The sequence below is a fragment of the Heliangelus exortis genome, chromosome 13 (assembly GCF_036169615.1).
Source record: "Heliangelus exortis chromosome 13, bHelExo1.hap1, whole genome shotgun sequence".
Lineage (NCBI taxonomy): Eukaryota > Metazoa > Chordata > Aves > Apodiformes > Trochilidae > Heliangelus > Heliangelus exortis.
Window position 1 is genome coordinate 1,599,242 of NC_092434.1, and position 23,494 is coordinate 1,622,735.

A 23,494-nucleotide genomic window follows, 5' to 3' on the forward strand; every position below is an offset into this window, starting at 1 on the left:
TTACATACTTCTGTCTAGGTGGTATCTTCTCTGTCTAGGTAATATCTTCTCTGTCTAGGTAATATCTTCTCTGTCAAGGTAATATCTTCTCTGTCTAGGTAATATCTTCTCTGTCTAGGTAATATCTTCTCTGTCAAGGTAATATCTTCTCCGTAGTGCAGTTTGGGTGATGAATTGCCTGTTGGGAAGGTAACAAGGTATTAGGGTGAAATGTGGCCTCACAACACGACAGAAAAAAGTGACAGGCTGGGAGAGAAGTGCTGAGATCTGCCCGGGTGCACACGGAGCCGGCACAGCTCACCCTGGGGGTTAAACACAGAATCGCAACTAAAAAGAAAAATCACCCAGGGATGTGTTTCTAAACCAAACGGCCACGGGCTGCTCGCAGTGCTGAAAGCAAAGCAGATGGAACACATTTCTGTAGCACTTAGCACGTAAAAGGTATCTGCACTCAAACTGCAGGTGCTAAGAAATGAAAGAAGGTAGAGGAGGAAATTCTTATGAATTTAGCCAAAAAAGGGCTGGTTCAATCTGAAATGTAACGTTTTTACCAGCAGAATAACTGCTGAGGTCACCTGGGTATCTTCACCAAAGCCAGCAGTACTGCAGGAGTCAAAAAGGACATCAAATTATCACATTACTTAATTTGCCATCATTTGGAAGGGGAGGAACTGATGTAAAATAATTTTTTTTTTCTCTTTTTTTTCTTTTCTTTCCTCTGCTTTCTAAGCTTATGGTGTAACAAGTATGTTTAACCAGGAACATAACCCCTGACTCTTACCCTTGAAGTGCACAACCACTGAAACAAGATGCAGAGGACTCTGCAGTGCTGATGTTTTAATTCAGGCTAAGTGATACTGAAAATCATTTTGAGGTAGAGAAAAAGGGAGCATTTTAGAACACAGCACTTTTATTCTTTTTTTTTTTTTTTTTTCAGAAACCTTTATTGACCTTACAAGAGGTTGCAGCAATGCTTTCCTTGAGTCCCTGTACAGAGTACATCACAACGATGAGAACTTTTTATTTAATTCTGTATGAAATGTCTGACCCTTGAGGCATAATAACGTACTTAAAATATACTTAACAGTATCCTCTGGCTAAAAAAAGTTTCCAACTCCTACTTAAAAAAATATCCATTTCGATGCTTACTTTGACTATGTGCCCAGCATCGATGGCAAAAGTGCTTCTGTTTAGAAAGGATGGTTCAGCCAAAATTCAACTTGTTTTTCAGGAATAGGAAACCAAAGGGAAAAAAAAACACAAACCCACTAATAAAAGCCATACCAGCTACATCATCATTCTTTACCCTGTAAGTGAATGCTCACATGTGAACAAATCTGACTGTTCAAGCTAGTTCTTGATAGCACTTTCACAAGGAAAAGCTGCCAGTGCTGCTGCCTAACTCCCAGCACTGCCTGTTGGGGGTGCAGGGTTGTTGGGATGTTGTGGGTGCAGGAAAACCACACTGGTGGTGACAAAGGCACAGCAGGAACAGGCTTTGCTCCCATCTCCATTAACTTTCCAGACAACATCATCCCAGACTGTCACCCACAAGTTTTGACTGTTCTGCTACAATGATTGATATTTATGTGACAGAATCACACCAAATTCTAAGAAGAGACAAGAAAATCAGGAAGAGTTTCTATTTCGTAATTATTTGTACCTGTGAAAAAGGCAGCTGGAGGGTTTGGGGGAAAGGCAGAGGAGAAAACTAATCTTTGCTTTTCTCTTCCAGACTGAAATAAGAAATAGGTTTCCAAAAGACTGGATGAACAAAACAAAAGCTGGAAAAGGGGCTATCATCTCTTTCACCTGAAAATAATATTTATTAGTAGAACTTGCTGCCTGAGAAAGTGTTTCCAAAGGGAAACCTCTCCTCCTGACCATTCTTATGAAAAACATGCTGAAAACTCCAAACAGGCATTTGGAGTAAACATTTTATAGTAAACAGAATTGTAACCCTTAAAAGAGATTTTTTTTTTTTTTCTGCAGCTGGCTTTTAAACTCCCAAGTAAAAATCTGAAGGTCCAACCTTGAGATTAGAGCCCATAACCACCTCACTACATGTGGCTGCACACAGCTACCAAGAGGCAGGTTTTTGATCCAGGCCTAACAAACGTACACACACACACCAGCAAACCAACCCCCGGGCAAAGAAAAACAAACAGCCAGAAGTGTGGGGACTCTGAGGATACTCATCCAGAGAAACGGCCCCTCTGGCTTGACAAATACATGTTGGGTATCCAACAACGGGGCAGGCAGGTCAGCTGTGAGATGTATGCCTCATTTGTTTGAAAAGTTGGCTTTGCACTTTGTTGTGTAGCCTGCAGAAATCAGAGGATATACTAATATCCTTGAAAATTTAGGTTGGCTCCTTGGGAAACAATGAAAACATGCCTAGTACCCGACTCCCCTCCTCCCCCCCTCCTCTATTCATATTCATTTCTGACTATTGATTTCTACTTGCCCTTTGTTTCTCTGATTCTTGGCCAGCTCAACTTGCAAAGTATTACCCCCGAGGCTCAAGCCTTTCAAAGAGGATACAGCACTCTCTGCGGTTGCTTTATCCTTGTAATCGAGAAAAGCCCTGTGCTGTGCTCCTTGCCAATTCACTCGTAAAGGAGCTGCATGGAATTCCCTTAAAGCACATTTCAGCTCCCTCACTCTTAGGCTGGGAGGTATGTTCCCCACATACACAGTAGTAATCGTGCCAGATCCCTCTAATCTGGGGCTTAAAGAATCACTTTCAACACCACGTTGTCCTCTTTGAGCTGAGTTCCTTGCAGCCTCTGGTCTTGTCTTTTCAGCCATCATCCTCTCAGTTAATGCTGCTGGTGTGCTGGCATTCACCAGCTCTGAGTGTTCATCTTGGAGGGTAACATCCTTGCCTGTCTGCTGCTCTCTGCATCGAAGATTCTTTAGGATGGGGATTTTTTTCAGCATCTCAGAGCTGACCTAAAAAAGGAGGAAGATGGATGCAATTATGAGGTTTCTCTCCTTCCAGTAAAAGGTGATGACTGTCAAGCTCCATTTGTGCCATAAAATGAGAGCAACCTTACTGTATCACTACCATTCAGAGCATCAAAATGTTCCTAATTGCTGCTCTGGTTCTGAATTCACTCCCTAAATACACAGCACAGGACAAAATTAAGCATTACTTACTCTTTAAGCAAGCAGCACAATGTAGATCCAGCAGGAAAATCAAAACCAAAGTGAGAAGTATTCAGTTTTGACATTTATTTATCAGACTGCTTTCAGATTGGTATCCTCATTGTTATTCCTTAATATTTGCTTTGACTGAGGGCCTGTGCTCCTGCTCTGGCAGCATCTGACATGCCTACAATTCATCAGACCATCAGGCACTTTCATTCTGCAGCCCTCTTTGTGCTCTTTCCCCTCCAAACAGGATATCCCGTGGGCTGGGTCACACAATGAATGGGGAGGGATGCTGGTGTGAAGTTTGCAGCTGGGGAGCAGTGCCTTGGAGCAGGGCTCCCATGAGTGTGGGCCCAGCCTGAGGCACATTCTCTGGTTGTGGGACATCACCACAGCCTCCCTCTTGTCATCTGACCTCACCCAGCACCCCCAGCTCCTCATCAGATCCTGTATCACTCGGCTGGGTTGGATAGCACAACAGAAGAGAGCCTGGACACTGCTTCAGAACTCTGGATCCTCTTGTCCCTCCCATCCATCCTCAGCTTTTCTGGAAGAACTCTTCCTCTCAGCAGCTGAACCCTATCCATCTCAGGCATGAGATGCCCTGGGCTGCACTCAGTGACTGGCAGGAAACAGTGGTTCCCCAGCTCATGTGGTCTTGCTCTTGGCTTGCAGACTGCACTTGGAAGGAGGAATAATTTGTACTTGGCTGCTGGACAAGGAGAACATCCATCAACACAAGATCCAATTCTTAAATTTAGGGAGCAAAACAGGGCTTAGGGAAGTGATGCTCCAGCTAGCAGAGACCCAAGCTAGTAGCCCACACAGTGTGAACAAGCCACTCCAGCAGGGTACTGCACTGGGGATTATGAGCCACTCAGCAGGAAGAGCACCAGCACATCCAGGCTGGAACATACCTGCAAGGTCTCCCAGCTCTGATCTCTCTCATCTTGGAGCCTCTGAATCCCTGGTCCTACAAATACAGAGTGAGTTTGCACCTGGCTGCACCACATTAAGCCTAAAATTTACAGATCTCTAGGGAGAGAAGCTCAGCTCTGAAGTGACTTGAGTAAAATAAAGGACAAGGTTAGGTAGAGGTAACAGGAAAGCCACTCAACAGAAGTCTCTTTAACTTCCCATGGCTTCTTTTGTGAAGAAAGTTTTAATTCAGGCTGAATGGAAATAAAAATATAATTTACGTAGAGCCTGTCCTAGCTCTGTCTTTTTAATAGAGCATCAAATAGCAGAATAGGACTGACCTCCATGCTGCCACACTGCAGATCAAGAAAGAAGGTGTTTGGGATCAGGCCCTTTAAATAAGCAAACTATGAGACCATGAACAATTTCTGAACAAATCTGGCCTGGTCTGGCAGCCAGTACAGAGAGGCAAGGACTTCCTCTGGGGCTCTGGGAGCCCCTGCACTGTGAAAGGTACATGCCATTTTCAGATTTTGCAGAGTTATTACCCTGTAGATTCTTGGACAGATTTGTTTTTCTCAGCCAAGAATTCAGACTGCTGGGTTTGACAGCAAACTCCCCTTCCCTGGGCAATACAACATCAAACCAATGGCTGAAGCCCTCTTACTTTGTTTTTACTGGCCAAAGATTAGGAACATTTGTTGTCTTCTGTCAAATTTCTGTGTGACAAGTAAGCTCTAAGCTAATTAAACCAAACAGGAAAAACATTTCTCTATTCTCCTGCAACTAATCACTCCTGGGCCCAAAGCACAACTTCAGCCTCTTACCAAATGTACATACAGTTCCTTTCACCCTGAAATTAAACTCAGTTCCCAAGGCACAGACTGGGTGTTCAGTTGGAAAGATCAACACCACCAAGGGCAAACCCTCAGCACTTTGCAGATGAAGGGAATCAGAGATGGGTGCTGAGAGAAAACGATCTCTGGGACTCCCAGTCTCTCAAGGACAAACTAAGGAGAGGATTTAGATAATCCAGAGGCCAGCACACTCTCTGAGAGACTTCAACTGGCCAGGCTTCAAGATGCCTCTGCTCTCACTAGAGTGACTAGAAGTTTTTTGGCATCTGATTAGAGCTCTTGGAGCTACTGTTCAGGCTCCTTGCAAGCTGAGGAAGATGTAGTTACAGCAGCATGTGTGTCTTTGTAGGGGTGCTAAACATCTTTTCTGTGACAGCTGAAGCTCTGATCAAACACACCATGAAGTGAAGGTATCTTCACCTGAAATTCAGCTCTTTGCAGATGTAACAGTACACACAGCCTTTACAGTATCAAAGCAAAAAAGGTGGTTGATTTATCACATGGCTATTTTTGTAATAGAAAACATTCTGTAAAAAAACTACATTACACAGGTTCTGACAGTATCAACTGACATCCTTCTGCCACAGAAGAGAGACAGAGGATTTACCACAAGAGCTGTTTTCCCTAGGGTCTAGAATAATCTCCCAGAGGGGCCAAACTTTCTAAATTCTTCCCATTTTTTCCCCACTTCTATGTCAAGGAAAGGCAGAAACTCATTTTGGGATTTCAGCTTCAATTCAACAAACAAACTCACTACCTTTTCTGGGGTGCAAAGGGCGAGAGCCAAAAGGGCAAAGGGGGCAGTGGGTGGCAGAGGAGAGGAAAAAGCTTGCTCTGCTCTGTTGCAAAAGAGCAAACAAAAGAACTCTGTGGTAGTACAATGTGTTGCTAATTATGATCATGCAAAAAGTTTCTTTTGTCTTCTGAGCTGTGAAGGACTGCAATGATTTATTTCCATGTGGAGAGAGGCCAAAGATATTCAAACAGGCTGCACGTTTCTTGGTCCCTTGCTGGCTGGTTACTCCTCCCTACCCTTGCCTACTGCTCCAGGCTAAACCAGGGTGCAAGGGCCTTGGATCCTACCCCAGGTCTGGATGATCCAGTTATGCAGACCTGGGCAGATCCACTGCTGGAAGCTTTTTCCTTTTCTCCCCCTCTCCTCATCCCTATAAAGTCATAGCCAAACCATTTATTGATGTTTGTAAACTTTGTATTGAGCATTGGGATTTAGCTAAATGATTGGCTTTGGCAGTAAAGCCAGCTGAAGAAGTTTCCTATTATCCCTTGACCACCAATTCCCAGGCCAGTTCCATACTCCAGCCCCCTGGGGTTGGCCAACAAAAGTGCTTGTGGGTCTGTGCTATAAACTCAGTCACTGAAGTGATTCAGGTTAAAAATAACTCCACCAAAAGCAATTAATCATTTAACAATCCTGCCTTACTCCCTGCCATAGCTGGGAGAGCCTTGGGGAAAGAAGACAGCAGGGTAGATGAATTCTTCTGGCACACAATTACCAGGCTATGGGAAAGGAGCTGAGAAGGGAAACGTGGCCCCTTTCTGACAGAAACCTGAAGAAAACAGAGTCTTGGATGCTGACTGCCAACACAAACCTCCCAGCACATAACCCTGAGCATCCACTCTTAGGACACCTGGTTTGGTCCCAAAACTGCAGTGGCAGATGGACTTCTGCAACTTCTCTGCTGGAATATTGAGGCTCTCTTCAACCACTTGTTATTCCAGAACAGTGAACATAGCCACTTTCAATATTTTTCTGAGGAAAATGAAAGATGTGTTTGTCCTCCAGCAGAATGAGTAATGCTGACCCCTGATACAGTGCAGGCCAAGTCAAACACCACTTTGATTTCCCTGTCAGCAGAGGCAATGTGGTTCTGATGAGCAGAGGATGAGGGAAGGACAGCTATGGAGTGGAGAGCGTGCTAGGTCTGCTATTTAATTCCACTTCACCCACCAAATGAGGTAAGAACATGTGGCTCAAGATGGAGACAGATGATGTTGCTGCCCTGCTGTGGAAGCTGGTGACCAAGACCAAATGACCTCTAGTACAGCTGATCCACCAGCCCTTCCAAGTGTTGAGCTTGGTAAGCTGAGAGGGTTTGAAAGATTCATCTTTGCTCACCCTGAGGGGTGTGTGACCCAAGAAACTTCATAAGGACCTCCAAGACAGAGCCCATTTCTCATGTTGCCTCCTTCATTGGCTGCTTGTTTCAAGGAACACTGAGCTCACAGGGGTTTGAAGCAGAGACAAAGCCAAGACAGCCAGGACAGGCCAGCACAGTAAAACATTTTATCATTCATTTGCACAAAATGTCCAAATATGTGCACGCAATCCGAGGGCATATTTCTGGGAGCTGGCAGCCCATGAAGTCTGCAAGTGTCCCTCAGGAAAAAAACTTATGCAACCCACATTTGGAATCCATCAGCAAAAAACTGATGCCATGGACTCCACAGCAAGGGTCAGACTTGCAAAGGTGTTGAGATGTTTAACCATGCATGGAGCCATGCCCTGCTCACACTATCCATCCAACAAAACAAACCAAAACCTTGGCTAAACTAACAGCTTGCTTTTTTTTTGTTTTGTTTTGTTTTGTTTTTCCTGCTGGCAATGCTGTATCCCTGCTAATAGTTTTGCCAGTTTGAATGTGTGAATTTTTGAGCTTTAAACCAACATCATTTTACTTCCTAAACATTCTATCACACTATGAATCAAAAGCTGTTTGTTGTCAGGCAGTTTCCATCTCTGACACTGTTAGAGTCAGGGATAGACCCAGGGATCATTTCATTTTGGGAAAAATCTTTTCCTACCTCTATACAATTCTCAACAAAAGAATGACTAAAGAAACCAAAGGAAATGCTTGCTAGATTCTAATGATTTTTCCACCAACTATACTCATTTCCCTCCTAACGATCCCAACTATTTTAATTGGTTTGTATCCTTTCAACTTAAAATAAGCATGGCACAAATAACTTCATAGTTGTGACAAGCATAATAGACAGTGTCACAGATAAAGATCACAGCTATCCATACAAAATCCTAAATGAGAAAGTAAGTAGTTTCATGAATTTAGGGTTCCCAGAAACAATGGGTTAGATTTTTCAAGACAGATGAAGCCAAAAAATTCTTCACTCACATCCAAATAAAGTTTGAGAGTGCTCAGCTTTTTTTGCTGTCCTCCAAGAGCACGAACTGATTTCTCAAAACCCTAAACTCAGATGCAGAAAACTCAGGTATATTCACACTGCTGTAGTGCCTCTGTATTTACAAGTCTTTCTGGAGTGCCCAGCACTGATATTGAAAATGCTTCTTGGGTATTAATAATATCAGAAGTCTTACACTGCCTTTAAATCAGCATTTCTGTCACAAAAGCCACAGCAAATAATTCACATTTTCCTCTGGCAAATACCTTGACAGCAAGAAATTCTGCTGGAAATTCTGCACTGAGGAGATAACTGAGGGCAAGTTGTGCCAATTACCCCAAGAAGTAAATTGTTTACTCACAGAGGAGCAGCTATTTACCCTGCCCCCATAACTGCCCCACTAACTGACCCACTTCCTTCCTACATAGCACCCTCCACACTAAAACACTCCAGGAAAATGCAGCAGCCCTGTGAGCACAGATCCTTAGCCTGGAGAAAAGCCTCCAGCTTGCTGCCTAAGGGCCTTCTTACCTCTTTCAGCTGCAAACATCATGTATGTATTAATGGCTGTTTATCCTAAGAGCTTCAGGAAAGAACCCCCTTCACAGCAGTGTTTAGCTGTAATCCTCTGTTTGCAAACACCTTTAATTTATGCTCTTAAATCATTGTCTTGGCTCGAGCCAGCCATGTTCCTGAAGGATGAGCTTTTTTTTTGCCATGTATTTTACGCCTCATCTGTCTTAACAATAAGGTTAAGCTTCTGTTGACAAAACACCAGTTTTAGAAGTGGATTATTTATTTACTCGCCACTTCTTGGTTCATTTAGTTTTGCTCCGAGGAACAGGAATGCAACTGTAAAGCCAGGATTTGAAGGAGTAAAGGATGTCGAGAAAGGGTAAGAAAAGGATGTAGAAGCAGCCAGGAAAAGTCAAAACACAAACATTTCCATGCCCCACATCAAATCCTGCTTTTTTAACACCTTGTTGATTAACCAGACCTCCCACCTCCAAGACCTTCTGGGCAAGAGTTGATGATACAGTTACCACCACAACCACAAAAATACACAAGTCATTCAGCTCCCTGTTAATGAATCCCACTAATTCCTTTCTTATTCACACAGACAAAACACTTTATTCTTGTCCCAAAAGGACAGAAATGTAATGACTTCCAAGTATCTTCCAATATATTCCTACCTAATCAACAAATTGCTCTGAAGAACAGCCAATAGCAGTGTGAGGTGTTAAATCAACATTCAGATGAAAGCCCAATAGTGAAATGTGGTCCACTCTCAGTGAAAGCCATAAAAAATTCAGTGAAGGGTGTAATTTTGAGACAATACCACAGACAGAGTCGTGGCAGATACTTCATTAGTTTATGATATTACTGATCTGGACTTTTTTCTCTCTGGAAAGCAAAGAAATGCAAAGGTAACACCAAATTTGATACATCACTTGGGCCTGACTGACTTTTCATGCATGGCAAAAGCTGCACAAAAATTCAGAACCCATTCCAAGAGCCCCTGTTCCCCAGACCTTTGAAAAATGTCACTGCTAAAGGGAATTTGACAGAAAAAATGAAAGAAAAAAAAGTGTTAGCAAGGCCACTTACTGAGACTGAAGTCTGACATTAAGACAGACTAAGCAAAAATATGTTGGCAAGATGGATGGAGCACAAGGGGTAGGCCTTTGAAACAATTAAATTCAATAATATCCTAAAAAAAAAAATTATGATTCAAAAATAATTCAGTGGAAAAAATGCACTAGTACAGAGCTTTTATTTATTTATTTATAACCTCAAATCCTCAACCCCAGGCAGGGTAAAATACTCTCCCACCATAGGAATAAAAATAGTACTGGCTAGAATTGTTTGTTGTAGATACATTACCTTAACAAATTTAACTCTTTTTTGCTGATTGGCAAGTGCTTAACAAACAACTCTCTATTTCCCTAGAAGCATTCACTACTAATTCCTCAGTGGTTTCTGCAAGACCTCAGTAAACTATTCCTCAGTTCAGTGTTCCTACTGTTACTCAGTTAGGCAGGATTGTTTCTGCTCCCTAACTGGATGATTTTAGGAATGAAAACCTAATGACAAAGAAAATGTTTTCCCAGCACGAACTTCCAGTAAAAAAAAAATAAAAATAAATCACTAACTGCTTTGCTGACACCATTAGTGAAGCTGCTCAAGTTTCCTCTTGGGCAGGGATGACAACTAGACCCACAAAACAGTATTTATCAATAAATAATGATTTGTGATTTGATACAGCAACCTCAGTTTCAAATGTCTTCTCCTCACCATCACCACACAAAAAACCACTGAACACAGGTGCTGTTTTGATCCATCTGACAAACACCTTTGCTCCTTTCCCAAGTGTTTCTAACACAAGTGTGTTTGTGAGTAAAAATGGGGGAAATAGCAACAGAATGCCAGTAGCAGAGGTAACTTGCCTTATTCCATATTATTCCCTGAGGTTTTGGTCGTTTGCAGTTAGTCTTGATAGTTCTTGATGGAGTGAGTATATAATCCACAGTTAAATCATGATCACCAAGCAGCTCTTCTGCTATGTCAAGCACCTAGAAGGAACAAGAGATGTGGTAGCTAAATAAATTCACTAAAATGGCACAGATGAAAATCTGTCAGTGACAGTGGGAAGAAAGTCCAGTGTTAACCCAACATCACCCCAGGTCTCAGGTTCCATATCACAGAATTCTGACTCATGACTGGACTGGACTGGAAGTTTTAACTCACCTGACAGTCATGCACAATAGTAATTACAGGTGTATCCTCCTGCACTGCTCCCATTGACACCATCATTGCATATTCCATGTCTGCATAACCTTCTCCTTTTCCAATTCTCCAGCCTAAAAAGCACAGAAGCAGTGACAGTGAACACAGCAACAGCCAAGTGGCAGGGGTGGTCATGGTGAAATGATGCAACTAAACCAAGCATCCTGCAAGAGAGAAACCAAGCAGAGAGCTGTGACTCAGGAAGGATTCAGGTCAGTGTCTCTCACAGAATGCAACTTTCCTTCCAATCAGCACTGACATGAAAACAAAACATCAGTTTCAATGAAGCCCTAAAGGATCCCAAGAGCCTCCCATTCAGAATAAACCCAATTTAGTCCAATTTAGTTAAAGCAGAAGCTGATTTGCCTGTCGTAATTAGAAGCCTCTACTCATGTCAAACACAAATTAACTTCATGTGGGCAGAGAAGTCTGGGTCACACAGACACAGAGCATGTTATTTTTAGGAAATGGATAAAGTCAATGGAAAAAATTTCACCACCAGTAGGTCTTCAAAATACTACAAAATGCAAAATCTGATCTCCAAATAAGCAGTGAATCAGTAGTTGTAATGGCCTTTCACACACCACTTGAGAGGAGAGCAGATCCTCTCACCAGGGAGCTCTCTGATTCTTTTAAAAGATAAAAACAAAAAGAAAATTGCTTGCCAGAATAGCTCTACTGAAGGGCAAAACACTGGCCTGCCTGCTCTAAACCACACTGCTGTCTGGCTGCCAAGTCCTGGTGGCATTGTTGCAAAGCAGGCAGTGATTCTTCCTGGCTGGACTGTGGGATCAGGGATTTGTCACACAGAAGTTACAGAAGTCAAGCCCATAATTCAGTCCCAAAGATTTGGGTCTGCCACATGTGGTGTAGCCAACTGTGACTTCAGACCTTCCTCCTGAAAAGCTTACATGGTTTTATCTTACCTTTTTCAGACACAGCCACTGATCCTACAACAACCAAGTCCACTCGTGCTTTCCCATCAAGCCCCACAGGCACACTGTATTCTTTTACACCCTGCAAGAAAAAAAAAACCCACAACATAATTTTCAGTTTGGAGAGTGCAGAGTCTCCCAAGCAGTGAGGCAAAAATCCAGAATCTTTGACAAATCCAAGTGACTCCCCATGTGTCAGTGTTTCTTCCATGTATAGCCAAGCTGTACATGTCTGGAAAGTTATCCTCCAGGGAACCCCAAAATACATTCCCTGCTGCAGTGACAAGTATTTTGGCACATTTCAAGGATAGCTAAGGAAGGTGGGCACTTTACTAAGCACAGTTACTTATTTAGGATCAAAAACCTGTATTTTGAAACCCTTCATTGGATATTCATTTCTAAAAATGAGGTCAAATGCCACTTCCTACACTACTGCTACCAGCTTAAAGTCATAATATGTAACTTCATGCCCATGGGAAATATCACAGCACTATAAAATCTTAAATTAACTCTCACAAAGTTAATTTAGACACAGCTACAGCACAGAGATATTAAGCTGCTAGTCTGAAGTCACACAAAATGCTCTACTGAACCACCACCTTCAAAGGTTTAAAACTTTCAGGAAGGTATCTTATGATTCCTTCTCTCTCAATACATAAGTACAAAGCACTTTAAATCTTCCTCAAACCAGTTCAGCTTTGGGCTAAGTTCATCCTCACAATAAAAAGCCAAATATTTTCTGTGTAGAGAAAAAACCCAAAAAGAACAGGAATGTGTGGCTATCAGTACTTATGCTCATTATCCCCTTCACAGCAGTGTGGTAAAAACTGTTTACACAGTGCTTTGTAAATATAAACTGCTAAATAGCATTTATTCATTAGGATGCCTGGCTGGGGGGAAAAAACAGACACAGGGTGGTAAGATGACAGATCAGATATGAGGGCTGAGGCAGGTCAAGAGAAAGGTCTCTTTCAAAAGTGCTCTTCAAGCCTGAAAAGCTTAATTAGTTAATGACTTTACTAGAAGTTCCAACAAAGAAAGTCACTACTAATTACCACGCGTTTACAACCCCCAGTTGTAAACAAGATTACCGTAGAACTTTATTGCATTTTAGCGGGAGAAAAAGAACGAAATAAAACCTACAAAGCTGGCCTATTCGTTTTGTGCAACTTAGGTTTTCATAATCAAAGATGTGCACGAAATAAAGCAGGTTTCTCTGCCAGGTGACTGGAGCTGCACAGCACGACATTTGAACAGCAGAGGGCAGCAACACACCACACTTCGGAACAAAACGGTGAGCACATTTCGGTACCTCTGACAGAATTCATGTGGTTTTAGACTCAGGATTCTGAAAGCTTAGTTAGTAAAACCTAGTATTTTATTGATGAGATTATACAAAAACTGTAATCAGTTTAGGGGTGAACTCTAACCGGGGTTCACTGGCTCAAAACTGCAGAAGAATACAGTGCTATTTATTAGAGGACTAAAGATCTAGGCCACCTATGACCTCTGGCTGGACTTTCATGACACAAGACACTGTTACAAGTTAATTCAGACCTCCCCCACTTTTCATGCCTACTTGAGATGTTGCACATATTCGCAGGATCTCCTTGGTTGCACCTGCAGGGGGAACAATCCTGTTGAACAGCCCAGTTCTCAGACGTGGGGTGGGAACCAACAGAGTCTTCCTTGCCTGTGCAATAAGAAGAAGTCACCACGTTAAAAGGAGCTGAACCACTGAAGAAATATTTATTTTATTGTCCCATGCAACCTCCAAGCACTTTGTTTGCTACAGAGCAGTTGGCACTGTTGATTGTGGAGAGGTGGTGGATGAATCCTCTCCAGTACAGGAGTATTTCAGATGAGGTTTGGTTTAAGAAATTGATGGTGAGACACAGCTACTGATCTCAAATGCCCACAAAGGAGCTACACATATAAACTAGTGAGCACCTCTGAGGTAAGCCTGCCCAAAATTCATCTTGTGGTAAATGTACATAAGCAGCCTCACAAGGCTCAGCACTGGTAAAGCTCCCACTGGAGAAGTGGCAGGAAGTGGAGCAGGAGATGCTGACAAGCTCTGCACTGCTTGTACCTCCTCAGGGGTACAAAGGGGCCCTCACCTGGAGTGCAGCCAGCCGGACACCTTCTAGAGGTTTGTCTGGATCCACTTTTATCTCACTGGCTCTTCTGAACACATCCAGATCCTTAATAGAGCAGCAAGCCTGCTGAGACCCCTGTGTGAAGAAAGGAGTCAAGAGAGAAAACACTCACTTACTTCCAGAGTTAGAAAGCGAGCGTTCTTCTGGGGAGCATCAGGATTTATTTTTACAGTGTTGGCAGCTCTGAACTCCTGTAAGCCCAGAAGTCTTGTTGCAGCATGGGAGGCACCCTGTGTTTTTAAGACATCAGTGCATCAATAAGGAGTGCACAGCAGAGATGGGAAATTCACAATCTTCCATCCCATTGGGGGGTTAATTTCCCCAGATTTTAAAGATGAGGGATGTACTGTTAATTTTGTGGTGTTTGCTGTGGGAAACTCACACACCAACAGATGCTGAGCACTCGACTAACATCTTGCAGGCCTCTGAAAAAAGGGATCTGAGGATGCTCATTATGCCTAACTCAGAGCTGGGGGCTACTTTCCCTTTTTAGGCCATGGGTACAAATAGATTACTTCAAACACAAGCCATAGTCAGAGACCTTTAGATTAAGAGTTTCCAGACAAGGCTCTCTCTTTAGACACTATACTAAACTCAGAAGATTCTATTCTTGAGTAAGGTGCTCAAGCTTAGCAGGGCACACATTCCTCATGTAACTTAAGCTGAAGTCTCCTTTCTTAAGGGGGTGATAGTTTCAGACTTCCTCCACCTGCTTCAGCACCTTTTTTACCTCAGAGCCAAGCTAAGGCAGAATGTTTCTGCCACTCTCTTGAGCACAGCCCATCTTGAAATGCTGCTCACGGGCTAAAACACCCAACACACATCCCCACAATGCTCCTTTGTCCATCATTTCTTCAACACGTGGCAGCACAACTGGAGCTTGGATTGTAAAAGGTAAAACCAGTGGTCAGAATAACTGAGTACTTGGAAGTCCTCTTATTTCTTCCTCCCACTCACCAAACTGGGGATACAGTGAAGCCAGAGCATGATGGGTTATCCCCCAACTGCCCAGCAACACTTTGCCAACAATAACTTGGCCACCTAGGCTTCCCATCCTAATGGACTTAACAAAGGTCCTGGGGAGAAATCCAATCCCAAATGCCTCAGCTTTCCCACCCATAAACGGATTTATCTCGTTCACAAGGCAGTTTTTGTATCCACTGAGAAAAACGCAGCACACACCTGCCACCTCTTGTCAGGTACAGGTAACTGCATTTCTGTATTCACCATAAATTGTAGGCTGCAGAATGGTGGGGGTTAAAAGGGACCTCTGGAGATCAGTTCAACTCCACTGTTAAAACAGTCACTTGGAGCAGGCTGCACACAACTGCGTCCAGGCAGGTTTGGAATATGTCTAGAGGAGACTCCACAAGCTCTCTGGGCAGCCTGTTCCTCTGTCACCTCAAAATAACAAAAGTTTTTCCTCATGTTCAGATGGAACTTGCTGTGTTCCACTTAGAGCTTGTTGCCCCTTGTCCTGTCACTGGGCACTATGGCAGAGTCTGGCCCCATTCTCTTTACATCCATCCTTTTGATGTTTAAATGCATTGGTAAAATCCTCTCTCAGTCTTCCTCAAACAGAACCCAGGTCTCTCTGCTGAGTTCCCTGGCTGAGTTCCCACACACAGGTTAGGAAGTCTCCCTGTTGCTTCTTGGTCCAACACCACAGTCAGCTACTAATCCATGTCCTTAAGGACCAGGTCCAAATGCCTTTTAAATACCTCCAGGGATGGTGACTCCACCACTGCCCTGGGCCTGACAACCCTCTCAAGGAAAAAAATGTTTCCTAAAGAGTTAAAAGAAGATCTGGCACCAGAGGAATTAGTGACCAAACTCCTGTAGACATCAGGAGGGGATCTGTCTCCACATGATGGTGTCTTTTGGAGGTTAAGGACCAAGAAGCACCAGGGAGACTTCCTAACCTGTGTGTGTAGAGCCAGGGAACTCAGCAGAGCTCCTGCATCTCATGGAGGCTGAGAAATTACCCCATCCACTTGACCTGGTCTCTCTGTAGCCTTCTGTTTGCTTCCTGTGCATAAACATTCACCATTTTTTTTTTCTAATTTCCCAGCTCTTCCCTTCACACTCCGGGGTTGTTCCCAAGACCTGAGGTTGAAGCATAGGTGGAATTTCAAAGCATAGGATGAGTCCTGCAACTTGCAGAGCACGTCCTGGATGTTGGGTTAATTTGGTGGGCAGAAGGGACCTTCAGAGCTCTTTTTCACCTCCACTCACCCACAGGGAGCTGTGGATCACAGGGAGCTGTGGATCACAGCTGCCTGTTGAGGGGAGCTGGGGTTGGAGGGGTTGGCCTGTGCTGCAGGGCTTCAGAACCCACCATGGCCCAGTTCTGAGGGGTGTGTGTGTGTGTGTGTGTGTGTGTGTGTGTGTGTGTAAAGGCCCAGAGCCAGAAGTTGCTGTACCTTGAAGTTGGGGATGCGGCAGTGAACCGGGCGCGGGAATTCAGCCAGGCCGCTGCCCTCCAGGTAATCCCACACCTGCTGCCGGATGTCCTGCTTGGAGAAACCTGCAAGAGGGCAGGGATAAGGGAAGAGGCTGAGGGAAGATGGGGTGAGGAAAGGAGCTGAGGGAAGGAGATGAGCCAAGAGCTGAGGGAAGAGCAGAGAGAGGTGCTGAGGGAAGGGGCTGAGGGCAGGGCTGAGGAAGGGCAGGGCTCAGGGCTGAGGAAGGGCAGGACTGAGGGCAGGGTGTGAGGGCAGGGTGTGAGGATGGGTGGGGTGTGAGGGTGGGGCTGAGGGCAGGTGCTAAGGGCAGGGCTGAGGAAGGGCAGGGTCTTAGGGCAGGTGCTGAGGGCAGGTTGTAAGGAAGGGCAGGGCTGAGGGCACTGTGTGAGGAAGGGCAGGGTCTTAGGGCAGGGCTGAGGGCACTGTGTGAGGAAGGGCAGGGTATGGCAGCATGTGAACGCAGGGCTGAGGGCAGGGCGTGAGGGCAGGGTTTTAGGGCAGCGCTGAGATCAGGGTCTGAGGGCAGGGCTGAGGAAGGGCAGGTGCTAAGGGCAGGGTGTGAGGAAAGGCAGATGCTGAGGGCACGGTGTGTGGGCAGGGCTGAGGAAGGGCAGGGTCTGAGGGCAGGTGCTAAGGGCAGGGCTGAGGAATGGCTGAGGAAGGGCAGGGTGTGAGGGCAGTGTTCGAGGGCAGTGTCTGAGAGCAGGGCTGAGGAAGGGCAGAGTGCGAGGAAGGGCAGGTCTGAGGGCAGGTTCTGAGGAAGGTGAGGGCTGAGGGCAGGGTGTGAGGAAGGGCAGGGCTTGAGGGCAGGTCCTAAGGGCAGTGTCTGAGGGCAGTATCTGAGGGCTGGGTCTGAGGGCAGGGTGTGAGGTAGGGCAGGGTCTTAGGGCAGGTCCTAAGGGCAGTGTCTGAGGGCAGTATCTGAGGGCTGGGTCTGAGGGCAGGGTGTGAGGTAGGGCAGGGTCTTAGGGCAGGGTCTTAGGGCAGGTCCTAAGGGCAGTGTCTGAGGGCAGCTCCACGGCAGCCCCGTTCCCGCCATTCCCCCCCCCCCTTCCCAACGGCCGCGCTCGCGCCGCGCCCCGCCCCGCCCGCACGAGCCGCTCACCCGCGCGCAGCCGCGCGGCGCCCTCCATGGCGGCGGGGGAGGAGGAAAGGGGCGGAGTCATCGCCTTAGCCCCGCCCCTCCCCTCTCGCAACGACGACGGCGGCGCGGAGGGGTCAAAAAGAGCCTGCCGAAAGCGAAGCGGTGATGGTGGCTGTGGCATGAGGGGAGGGAGAGCCGCGCTCCGCGTTCCCACCGCCTTTATCAAATTAAACATAGATAAGGAGGTGCCGTGTGGGGAAGGTGAGGGTCTAGAAATACCGTCACGTGTCAGGCGTGTTGTAGCTAGGAGGGGGAAAAAAACCCACCTCGCTTTTCATCAAATAAACGCCCGGACCTATCGTTTTTCCCATTAAAAAAGTGTCAAATCGTGCATAAAGCCATATCCAGCCTTTAGGTAACTTTCTGCTTTCGGGAAGTAGGCTTCTCGCGTTTAATAGGGGGCTAAATAATCTGTTCGTGTGGTTTATTATTTATAGAATTAACGGATTGGACGTTAATTCAAGAGGGAGGAGGTGGAGGATCCTGACATTCCTGAGCGCCCCGAGACGGAAGGGTCCTGGGAACAAGGAACCTGAGCTTTATTTGCAGGTGTCTTGGGGAAGCAGGGAGGGAATGGATCATGGATTTGGTTCCTAAGCTGCTTGGCTTGGGTGCCAGGGGTACACAGCCCCTGTCAGAGCCCAACGAACCGGGATGCTCTTCTCTGGATGGCCACAGATGTGGCAAGGAAGATGCAAACTTGGCTGCTGTTGGTCGCTGGACCCTTTCTTTTCACTGTGCAAATCCCACATCAGGGCTCTGCCGGGCTCAGGAGTCTTTCCCCTTCCAGCTCTGTGTTGGTTTTCAAGCTCATATTAAGAGCAGCATTTTGGGCTGAATGCTGCGGGGCAGCTGCTGCGAGCCTGAGGCTTCACCTTCCCACCCAAATCCCATGGAAGCGTTCAGAGAAAGGACTCAGAGCCCTGGTTCTGCATTTAGGAAGAGCCCTTTCCCTTAACCAGGGTTGCTGGAGCCAGTGGGAATCCTTCCAGACATCACAGACCACCCGTGTGGAGCTGGGCCCCAATGTTTGAAGCTCATTCCTCCACTTCCTACTCCACAGAAAGAATCATAGAATCATAGAATCATAGAATTAGCCGGGTTGGAAGGGACCTCAGAGATCATCAAGTCCAACCCTTGACCCACCGGAGCAGTTGCTAGACCTTGGCACTGAGTGCCACATCCAGTCTTTTTTTAAATGTCTCCAGGGACGGAGAATCCACCACCTCACCGGGCAGTCCATTCCATAGCCTAATCACCCTCTCCGTGAAGAAATTCTTTCTAATGTCCAACCTAAACCTCCCCTGGCACAACTTGAGACCTCTTGTGCCCTCTTGTCTTGCTGAGAGTTGCCTGGGAAAAGAGCCCAACCCCCCCCTGGCTCCAACCTCCTTTCAGGGAGTTGCAGAGAGTGATGAGGTCTCCCCTGAGCCTCCTCTTCTCCAGCCTCAACACCCCCAGCTCCCTCAGCCCTTCCTCACAGGACTTGTGCTGGATCCCTTCCCAGCTTCCTTGCTCTTCTCTGGACCTGCTCCAGCACCTCAATCTCCTTCCTGAGCTGAGGGGCCCAGAACTGGACACAGGACTCAAGCTGTGGCCTCCCCAGGGCTGAGCACAGGGGCAGAATCCCTTCCCTGGACCTGCTGGCCACGCTGTTCCTGAGCCAGCCCAGGATGCCATTGGCCTTCTTGGCTACCTGGGCACACTGCTGGCTCCTGTTCACCTTCCTGGCAATCCAGACTCCCAGGTCCCTTTCTGCCACTCTGTGCCCAGCCTGGAGCTCCCCATGGGGTTGTTGTGGCCAAAGTGCAGGACCCGGCACTTGGAATGTTGAACCTCATCCCGTTGGGATCAGCCCAACTCTCCAGTCTGTCCAGGTCCCTCTGCAGAGCCCTCCTGCCTTCAAGTTGGTCTACACTTCCCCCAAGCTCCCAGTGACTTTGATATCTCTGTGGGGAGCTGAGGATTGGGCCTTGGGTGAGCAATTTACAACCTGGCTGGAGTTCAGCATCACCATTTCCATCGTGGGGCTGCGAGTGCTGTCGCTGGCTGGCTGGCTGCTGTCACCCAAAAACTGCCAGGCTGTAGCTCCCGGGACTTCTTTCCACTCCAGTCTTGTTCTCTTCCTCCTCTCCTTTGAGGATGGGAAAAGGGAATGAGGTAGCAACAAGGCCCTTAAATAATATATTAACAATAATAAATTATATTTAATTTAGAATATAATTTTTATTATATAATATATTATATATATTATTATTATTTTATATATTATATTATTATATTATTATATTATTATATTATTATATTATTATATTATTATATTATTATATTTATTTATTATTATTCTTTATTATATAATATATATTTTATTATAATATATATAATATATTATATAATATATAATTTATTATATGATATAATTAATATATAATATAATTTTAAAATTAATAATAACATATATTTAAGGTGGCTGGAGTCCTACCAGACCACCTACATCTCACTCCCACCTCCGTGCAAGATGCTCACTAAATCCTTACGTGGATTTGGCTTCCTAAAAAAAAAAAAAAAAAAAAAAGGTCCTGAGCTGGTTTCTAGCAATCAGGGTGCTTTTCCTGAAGCAAATGAGGAGTTTGCTCAGAGGTGACTTCTCTTTTGCTAGTTCAGTTCTCTGCTTTGGTTCTACAGAGCAGAAATTTGCTCCAAATGACTTTTTTTTTATTTTTAATCACATGCACTGCAGCCTCCAGCATTCCCTCTAGCAGCCTAATGCAGCTCACACGGATGCTGCTGGGAAGCCAGGGCCAGCAGACAGGGCCACCAGCACCTTTGGAGATGGAATTAATCTACTGGAGGTGCCTGACTCATTTCTAATATCCACGTTGCCAAATTCAATAAAATACTCCAGTGAAAGAAGATAAAAGGGATCCTGGTGTTTCGGACAAAAGGTAAAAATGCAGCTCTTGTTTGGAACACCCCAAAACTTGTGAAAACCCCTAGAAAAAGGGAGTGCCAGGTTAGTGCAAACCCTGTGAACAGTGCAGAAACTCTTGTGCTGCAGGAAGAATTTCTCCAACAAAGAACAGACTGAACACACAAGGGCAGCCACAGAAAACAGATGAAATGCACCAAAAAAAAAAAAAAAAAAAGGAGCACTGAGCTGGCCATATCACTCTGCTGGGTTTTTCCATGCTGAAAATCAAGAACAAAACAAAACATGCTACAAATTTTAAAGGCTGGGTTCCAAAAATGAGTCTTTTGGACCCCTGTGAAATAGATTTCCATGTGGGAATAAAGCAGCATCTGACCCAAACGTGTGCCCTATGAAATAACCCAGCAAAGGGAGGCACAGGAGGGCAGGGGGGGAGGCCCTGACTCACCTGTTGGAGCCCAACAACATCACCAGCTGCTAGGAAAGGGCTGTGGGGGTCCTGCGCAGCCCCCATAGCCAGCACGGGGTGCCTGGTGTGGGGGCAGTCACCAGTGGAGATGCAAAACTGGGGAAGGAGCAGAACGCTGTGTGCATCAGTGGCTGGTGCCACTCTTTGCTTTGCCAAGACCCAGCTTGTCTTTATTCTTTCTTTTCTTCCTTCTTTCCCCTCCTTCCTTCTTCTTTCCTCTTCACCTTTCTTCCTTTTTCTTTTCTTTCTTTATCCTCTTCCTTTCCTTTCCTTCCTTCCTTCCTTCCTTCCTTCCTTCCTTCCTTCCTTCCTTCCTTCCTTCCTTCCTTCCTTCCTTCCTTCCTTCCTTCCTTCCTTCCTTCCTTCCTTCCTTCCTTCCTTCCTTCCTTCCTTCCTTCCTTCCCTCCTTCCTTCCTTCCTTCCTTCCTTCCTTCCTTCCTTCCTTCCTTCCTTCCTTCCTTCCTTCCTTCCTTCCTTCCTTCCTCTCTCTTCCTCTCTTTTCTTTCTCTTTCTTTCTTTCTTTCTTTCTTTCTTTCTTTCTTGTCTTTCTTTCTTTCTTTCTTTCTTTCTTTCTTTTCTTTCTTTCTTTCTTTCTTTCTTTCTTTCTTTCTTTCTTTCTTTCTTTCTTTTCTTTCTTTCTTTCTTTCTTTCTTTCTTTCTTTCTTTCTTTCTTTCTTTCTTTCTTTCTTTCTTTCTTTCTTTCTTTCTTTCTTTCTTTCTTTCTTTCTCTCTTTCTTTCTCATCTTTCTTTCTTTCTCTCTTCTTCTTTCTTTCTTTCTCTCTTTCTTTCTTTCTTTCTTTTCTTTTCTTTCTCTTCTTTCTTTCTTTCTTCTTCTTTCATTCTTTCTTTCTTTCTCTCTCTCTTTCTTTCTTTCTTTCTTTCTTTCTTTCTCTTCTTTCTTTCTTTCTTTCTCTCTTTCTTCTTCTTTCTTTCTTTCTTTCTTTCTTTCTTTCTTTTCTTTCTTTCTTTCTTTCTTTCTTCTTTCTTTCTTTCTTTCTCTCTTTCTCTCTTCTCTCTTTCTCTCTTTCTCTCTTTCTCTTTCTTTCTTTCTTTCTCTCTTTCTTTCTTTCTCTCTTTCTTTCTCTCTTTCCTCTCTTTCTTTCTTTCTTTTCTTTCTTTCTCTCTTTTCTTTCTCTCTTTCTCTCTCTTTCTCTCTCTGTGTCTCTCTCTCTCTCTTTCATCCTCTCTTTCTCCCTTTCTCTCTCTCTCTCTCTCTCTCTCTCTCTCCCTGTCCTTACGGGACAGCCGGTACCGGTGCGGTACCGATCCCACACTGCAATCCCCACAATGTCCACTGGGGGCAGCAACCACCGCGCGGAGCCCCGGGGGCGGGCAGGTGAGCGCTGCGTCCGGCACCGGGACCGGCACCGGGACCGGGACCGGGACCGGCACCAACCAGCACCGCGGCGGGGAGGGGACCCGGGGAGAGCCCCGGGGAGGGGAAGGCTTGGGGTGCTGCTTTCGGGTGCTCACCAAAGGCAAATAAAAGCTGGGGAGGGCAAACGCCGCTCCCCGGAACCCTGTGGAGGAAAGGAGAGAAAAACCCGGCGGGAAGAGAGCCCCCTTCCTTCCCCCCGTGCTTTTCATTTTCTTTTTTTTTTTTCTTCTCTCTCTTTGCTCTCCCCCCCCCTTGAAAACTGATTATTTTCCATAAAGTTAATTTTTAATATTTTTTTTGTGTTCTTTTCTTCTTCCTGCAACTTGCAGTTTTGGGGTTTTCCGAGCCCGTTGCTGTAATCTCTGCTCAGTTCCCAGCTGCAGCAAGTAAAAAAAAAAAAAACAAAACAAAACCAAACTGTTGCTGCTTCTCAGTTTTCTGTAGAAATTAATCTCGGTAAAGTTTGCAGCCAAGAAGAGGTAAGATGGACTCAGGGTTATCTCTCGGGAGCGCTCCAGGCTTCTAGGAAGGGACAGCTCTGGGACGCCGCAGGGGTGGCTTTTCTTAAGGTTTTGTATTTAAAAATTCCTGCCTTTTAAAAAGTTCTCTGATTCAAGAAACCCGTGTGCCCGTGGACGCTAAAAAAACGACTCATTTTTTATGCGAAAGATTATTATTTTATTTAAACTGAAGAGGAAAAAAAAAAAAAAAGAAAAAAGTGAAATCGTTCTCAAATTATTCCAGGGGGAGAAAAAAAAAAAAGTTTTCTCGATGGTCGTATAGGAAAAGTATCAGTAGACCTTGCAGAATTTACTATTTATTTTCATTAAATTAAAACCACCCCGGACATTAACTCGTTTGATGAAACCATCCCAGAACATTTACATTTATTTCCATCAAAATTCAATAACAATTTCGAAGCGCCCGGAGAAACTTTTCAATCATTTTTTTTTCCATCGCAGAGCGTTTTTTTAAAATTTTCTCTCCTTGCAGAGGAGCTGCCTCGTTTTATTTTTATATATTTTTTATATATATTTTTTTTTTCCTGCTATCGAGTCAAATCGTTTCCTTTCTTATTAGGAAAAATCTCCGGTAATTAACAGCACCACCGGGTTCCCACGGCCGCCGTCTCGTCCCCGG

General features: G+C 45.0%; 1 protein-coding gene across 1 annotated transcript; it reads right to left on the minus strand.

Moving 5' to 3' along the window:
- Nucleotides 1-916: 916 nt before the first annotated feature.
- On the minus strand, nt 917-17,614 carry MTHFSD (methenyltetrahydrofolate synthetase domain containing). Its single transcript, XM_071756592.1, has 8 exons — nt 17,539-17,614; nt 16,392-16,495; nt 13,930-14,043; nt 13,389-13,502; nt 11,801-11,891; nt 10,836-10,948; nt 10,535-10,660; nt 917-2,955 (listed from the first exon to the last, which is right to left on the minus strand). Exons 1-8 carry the CDS (start codon nt 17,597-17,599, stop codon nt 2,440-2,442), a joined length of 1,239 nt encoding a protein of 412 aa, XP_071612693.1. The 5' UTR covers nt 17,600-17,614; the 3' UTR covers nt 917-2,439.
- Nucleotides 17,615-23,494: the final 5,880 nt, after the last annotated feature.

Coding starts and splice junctions, on each gene's coding strand:
- MTHFSD (XM_071756592.1), bottom strand. CDS start 17,599: ATGACTCCGCCCCTTTCCTCCTCCCCCGCCGCCATGGAGGGCGCCGCG. Junction 14,044..16,391: donor GCCGCATCCCCAACTTCAAG/GTACAGCAACTT, acceptor TTCTTCACACAG/GGGTCTCAGCAGGCTTGCTG. Junction 11,892..13,388: donor GAATATGTGCAACATCTCAA/GTAGGCATGAAA, acceptor TTTTTCTTGCAG/GGTGTAAAAGAATACAGTGT.